We start from the raw sequence: 6,000 nt of genomic DNA, 5'->3' as shown, positions 1-6,000 counted from the left end.
AAATTTTGCCATTTGTGGCAACATGAATGGAGTTGGAGGGCATTATGCTAAGTTAAATAAGTCAGGCAGAGAAAGATAAATAGTGTATGATATCACTTATATGTGGAATCTAAAAAATACAACAAACTAGTGAATATATCAAAAAAGAAGTAGACTCAAAAATAGAGAACAAACTAGTGGTTACTAGTTGTGGGGAGGGGGAGTAAAGGGGTAGGAGAGTGGGAGGTACAAATTTTGGGGCGTAAGACAGGCTCGAGGAAGTATTGTACAACACGAGGAATATAGCCAATATTTTGTAATTGTAAATGGAAAGTAACTTTTAAAAATTATATAAAAGTAAAAAAAAATTTAATAAAAAATTTAAAAACTATAAAGAATAACCATACAGTTGACAAAACACAAACTCAGGAAGTAGTACTTTATCCTATGTAATGAAATGGAAATATATATTCTACACGTGAAATATTAGAAGTTAAAAAACTTAAATTATTTTTGTTCATTTTAGTAATTTCTATAATAGTCCATCAATTCTTTTATGGAGTTCCATAAACTGTGAGAAGCTGTCCTTTGAATGCTGACATAAATGTACTTAATAGTATGCTACCACACCACCACGTTCACTTCTTTAATCACAGTTGTAAGTTCACATATCACAGTTCTAGCTCTCTGTGAATTTTCAAGTGTAAATTATGAGGCTTGGAGGCCACATTAGGAGAGGGCACTTTAAAGAAAACTCCAGGGCTGACAGGAACCACATCAACCCATCCTCACTGAGGACCCATGATAAACCTCATTACATATCACACTCCTTTAATCCTCCTTATGAGGTTTGCATGTGTGAGTTCCTAACTAGATTCTTAACTACTCCATGTAGGGTCCAGATCTTCATTTCTCTGTATCTCCCCATCATGTTGACTTTGTATAAGAGTAGGGTCATTATATATCTTATTTATTAACAAGAGAACACTTTTGTCCATGCCATAGACAAGTGGAAACATGTCTTATTTGCAAAATCCATATTATATCACTTAGGTTGTTAGCAAATCATACCTTCAGTTGCCTACTTGTAAAGGTTTTTGTTTGTTAAAGTGAATAATATAATTTTATATAGACGTCAAATCAGAAAAGCCTCACAACTTGTTAGTGCCATAAAATGTCATTTTAATAATTAAGATACATAAATAAAGTGTTTATGATAGCAACAATAAAGTTGTCTCTCAATTCTGTACAAACATTGAATTCCCAAGTAATTTGTAAGGAATATATTCACCTTATTACATTCAAAATAATGGTTGAACAATGATGATTATCATTTTTTCTGAAAAAATTTCTTTTCATATTCTATGAATTCACACAGTATTACAGTAATTTATAATATTACAGTGCTTGATAATCTTGATGGTATGAAATAAAACTCTTCAAATGACATGTAGAAAATAAAAATAAAATAATTAAAAACCATCTGTATAACTTTCTATGAAACAAAATAATTAATTTTTTTTGTAAAAATAAATTATGTACTTTATGCTGAAACATAACTCTATTAAAGTGTTTAGAAAACAGTTACATTCACGTTTTGGCAGTGTGCTCATTTTTATTTGCCATTCCCTCGTACATGATAAAATGAGGTGCAAGCTGTTCACGTGTGAGAAAAAAACAGCTTAATTTCACAGGAAAGGAAAATGATATATGAAATGGAATTAATTAAAAACCCCAAGTGTCCTATAACAGAGATAGAAAAATTCACTAAGAAAAAGTATTTTTCAAGGCCTTTGAGGTGATGCAACCTTTGACTAGACTTTACCAAAGGTAGTTTTAAATCTTGCTACCCTGTAACTTCCACCGAGTTAGCATGTAAATCAATCACAGACTGCAGTCCTATGTTATAATGTAACGCATAGTGTTTGGTCGGTTGGCTGAAGCACAGCTGCACTCCTCACTGACTACACCTTGTATAAAGGAGCAAGAGAACGAAACATCTCTGTTATCCTCTAAGGGTGGCTCCCAAGAGTAGCACCTTTGGCACCGAGCAAAAGTTTTCCAGGCAGCAGAAGTCTCTGGAGTGGCCCAACACGAAAACAGTCTGATGCTGATGGCAGTGATCCCATTGAGCCAAATTTTGCTGGTTCACCTAGAATACGGGTGAAGGACTAAGAACTGACCTAAGCTTAAGTTAGGAAAAAATGTGTACTTATCCACGAGTAACACCTGAATGGCATTTTGGAAATGCGCCTGCTTTCTGTTGTTTCTTCTTTGTCTTATTTTTCTTCTGCTTTTTCTTAGCCTTATTTTTGCTTGGCTTCTGTTTTTTGTTTTCCTCTTTATACCAGGGTCCCCAGACGCCTCCATTGAGCCGAGGATTACTTCTAGGGTCTTTGGGGGGGTACCTGACAGGCACTGCAGTTTTGTTGAACTGGGAGAGCCTCCGGAGGAGCTGCTTCACGACTCCGGGGTACCTGTTAGAAAGATCCACTCTCTCATACGGGTCGGCTGTGATGTTAAACAGCCACACACTTTTGCCAGTTGACAAGGTAATCCGTTCATTGTGCCACCGGTTCGGCCCCAGGTTGCTGAAAGACTGAGGGGGCACCCAGTCACTGTACCCCGGGTTCCCTGTGAGCAGTTTCCAGTGCTGCACCCTGATGGCCGACTGGATGGCAGTGTTCCAGATCCCATAGCCTGCGGCCAAGGAGCCATTTTTTGCTTTGGTATAAATGGGGTCGATGTTGTGCAAAATATCCACTCGGGGAGAACGAAGGCCTTCACTGATGGTCTCCCAGACATCATAGCCATCCAGCTGAATGTCTTCATCAATCTGTCCTTCAGCCAGTGAAATCAGAGTCGGGTACCAGTCAGTGATGTGCACAAGCTCCTTACACACCGTTCCCTTGTTTTTCAGAAGCGGGCTGTGCACGAAGCCAACAGCCCGGATCCCACCTTCCCAATAGGTTCCTTTGCTCCCTCTGAGAGGCCAGTTACTTCCTCCTGCCGTGGGCTGGCCACCGTTATCTGAAGAATATATGATAATGCTGTTGTTATAGAAACCATACGTCTTTAGAGCCAGGGTCACGTTGTTGATCGCTTCGTCTAAGCAGGAAAGCATGGCAGCATACCTGCGCCTGTTGATGTTGATGATAGATCTGTAGTGTTCAAAATACCTGCCGGGGGCTTGCAGTGGGGAGTGCACAGCCTGGTAGGCGATATATAAAAATATAGGCTTTCTGGGGTCATGGGAAGCTAGGATTTGCTGCACTCTCTGAGTGTACATCTGTGTGGAGTACACGCCATTGTCGTAGTCCCAGGCAGCATCGTCATTTTCATACAAGTCATAGCCACACATCCCGGGGCTGTCACACTTGTAGTGTGTATAGTAATCACCACTTCCTAAGAGGGAACCAAAAAAGGTATCAAATCCTCTCTTGGTGGGCATACATTCTTTTCTATAAAAACCCAAGTGCCATTTTCCAACCATATGTGTTGAATATCCGACCTCCTTCAGCTTCTGAGGTAGGGTTGCGTTGTCCAGAGGTAGGCAGTTGGGCTGGGTAGGTCTTATGATAGAATGTTGAAGTCCGGTGTGTATCTGATACCTTGGCAACAGAGTAAAAATTTGTTAGTAGAGGATAAAAGAGAGATTTCACATAAAACAATGATTCTTAAATTAAACAATGTTTCTATGAAGAAACAAATAAAATATGCTCAGTTCAGCATTTCTATTGTTGACCCCAAAGTCCTACCCTGATTAGGTACATATTTAATGTCTGAAAAACATTTCACTTTGAATCAGTACTTTTGAAACTAAGATTTCACCACTTACCTCAGTCTTTTTAAAATTCTTACAGCAGAGTTAATTTGCATAAACTTTAATCTTTTAATTATATGACATAGAAAACTAACATGATAAAGGAAAGGACATAAATTCAGAGTGTCTGTGACCAAGCAGGATCCTATGGGGCCTTCTCAAGGCAGAAGTCCCCTTCCCCACTCCCCTCCCCCATGTCCTCTGCCTGCCTCTTGTTTGTAGAAGCACTGTAGCCCCCTAGGCCTTCCCTGAGTTCCAAAGAATAAACTTAATCAGAGAAGTGAGAAAGTGTAGAAACAAAGGAAAACAATCAAGCAAGACAAAATACTAATAGTTTGGCCATTAAGCAAAGACAAAGGCCTTTTAGTTCCTCCTTGAGGGCTGTAGATAATATTCTGAGCCATATCCTAGAACTATTTTGCAGGTACTGAAACCCCCACCAGGTGGGAGAAGTTAACTGTATGCTGCCCACAAGCACGCAGACCCCAGACTGGCTGGAATAAGAAGGTTGCTGACGATGACTCCCAATTACCTCACCACCAACCAACCAGAAGAATGTTCACGAGCTGATCATGCACCACAACCCTCTCCCTCATGCTGCCTTTCAAAATCTTTCCCTGAAAGCCATTGTGGAGTTCAGGGTCTTTGGGGGAGTTCAGGGTCTTTTGAGGATTAACTGCCTGTTGTATTCCTTGCTTGCAGCCATGCAGTAAACACTGCACTTTCCTTCACCACAACTTGATGTCAGTAGATTGACTTCACTGTACACTACACATGGGTGAGTAGATCCAAGTTTGGTTCGGTAGTATGTTGTTGCTGTTGGTCTAAGGGCCTCACATTAGGTCCTAAATAATTTCCTGAAACAATTTATTCCAAGCTGATTCGGGAGTCCTAAAAATATCTGCAAAAATTATACAAAAATCTCCTGTTTGATTGTCAAAACCTCTTAAATCTCTGTAAAGAGAGAATATTTCTAACTCACAATACATTGTTGTTGAAAAGCATTTTAGAGTAAATATTTTAGCTAGTACTAACGAAGGGATTACATCTTTCCAAAAACAGCAGGAAGTGAGTCCTTTCATATGTTTCCCACAGTGTCTCCTTTTTAAGAAAATTATATTCACTTACAATTCAGTCTAAGAAAACAAGGTAACTCTTTCCATACATTAAAATTAAGGGTATGTTAATTTCTGGCACTGTTCTCTTCCCAAGGATATTTTGCAAACAGCTTTTTTTCTAGAGAATGGTTATTATCACATAAGTGTATGAATTTTCAATTGGGTCAAGATGTGCTCATTAGTTCATGCTATTTGAAAAGCGATTAATTCTATAGTTATTATTTAAGTTCAAAAAGACTTTTTAAATAGGAAATATAGAGATTATGAGAAAATGAAGTTTTCAGAGACTGTTACTATAAAAGTAAAAATATTCTTGAAATCAAATTACAAAGAGTAATATTGAAATTAAAAATGATTTTTTTTTCAAATCAATTGAACCTGAAAGGCAAATGTGTTACCCATGCCTTGGGAGAATAGTTCAATTTTTTTTTTGACTCATCTTTTTTTTTCTTAATTGAAGTATATAGTCAGTTACAATGTGTCAATTTCTGGTGTACAGCATAATATCCTTGTCATGCATATATATAAGTTCATTTTCATATTTTTTCATTAAAGGTTATTACAAGATATTGAATATGGTTCCCTGTGCTATGCAGAAGAAATTTATTTTTTATCTATTTTTATATATAGTGGTTAACATTTGTAAATCTCAAGTTTTCAGATTTATCCTTTCCCACCCCCTTTCCCCGGTAACCATAAGATTGTTCAGTTTACAGTACAATGCAACAGTGAGTTATTTCAAAGTGTCAATTGCAATAACATGGTGATGGTTTCACAGAAGCTGTAGGGATGTCTGGTCACTAACACAAAGCAGTATTTATATGGGTCCTGTCTACTCTGCTGGTCATTTAGCTGTCAGAGTTCACAATTAACACAGTTGTGGTAGTTTAAAATGTAATAAACCCCCAAAGAAATAAGCTTTTCATAAGCATTACTTAGCACTAAATTCATAAAGTATAATTGCTCTTGATAATTTTTTTTTGCTCTTGATATTTTTTGATCCAGCTCAGTATTGAAAACATTCATTTGTGAAACCACCAATTTTTGTATAAGTACATGACGATTTGGTAACACCCATCA

The 6,000-nt window shown here is 37.7% G+C and overlaps 1 protein-coding gene across 2 annotated transcripts in view; it reads right to left on the bottom strand.

Annotated features, from left to right (window-relative positions):
* Positions 1-1,124: 1,124 nt before the first annotated feature.
* Positions 1,125-6,000, bottom strand: part of ARSJ (arylsulfatase family member J) — a 68,119-nt gene continuing 63,243 nt past the window's right edge. For both annotated transcript variants that reach the window (XM_010952613.3, XM_045514990.2), the window contains exon 3: positions 1,125-3,590. In XM_010952613.3, the coding sequence (XP_010950915.1) occupies positions 2,192-3,590 (1,399 nt within the window). In that variant the 3' untranslated portion in view covers positions 1,125-2,191. The remainder of the gene's footprint in view (positions 3,591-6,000) is intronic.

Source organism: Camelus bactrianus, chromosome 2 (assembly GCF_048773025.1).
Source record: "Camelus bactrianus isolate YW-2024 breed Bactrian camel chromosome 2, ASM4877302v1, whole genome shotgun sequence".
NCBI classification, from domain to species: Eukaryota; Metazoa; Chordata; class Mammalia; order Artiodactyla; family Camelidae; genus Camelus; species Camelus bactrianus.
The sequence above is the reverse complement of the archived record's forward strand: the minus strand, read 5'-3'. Positions and strand labels throughout refer to the sequence as shown.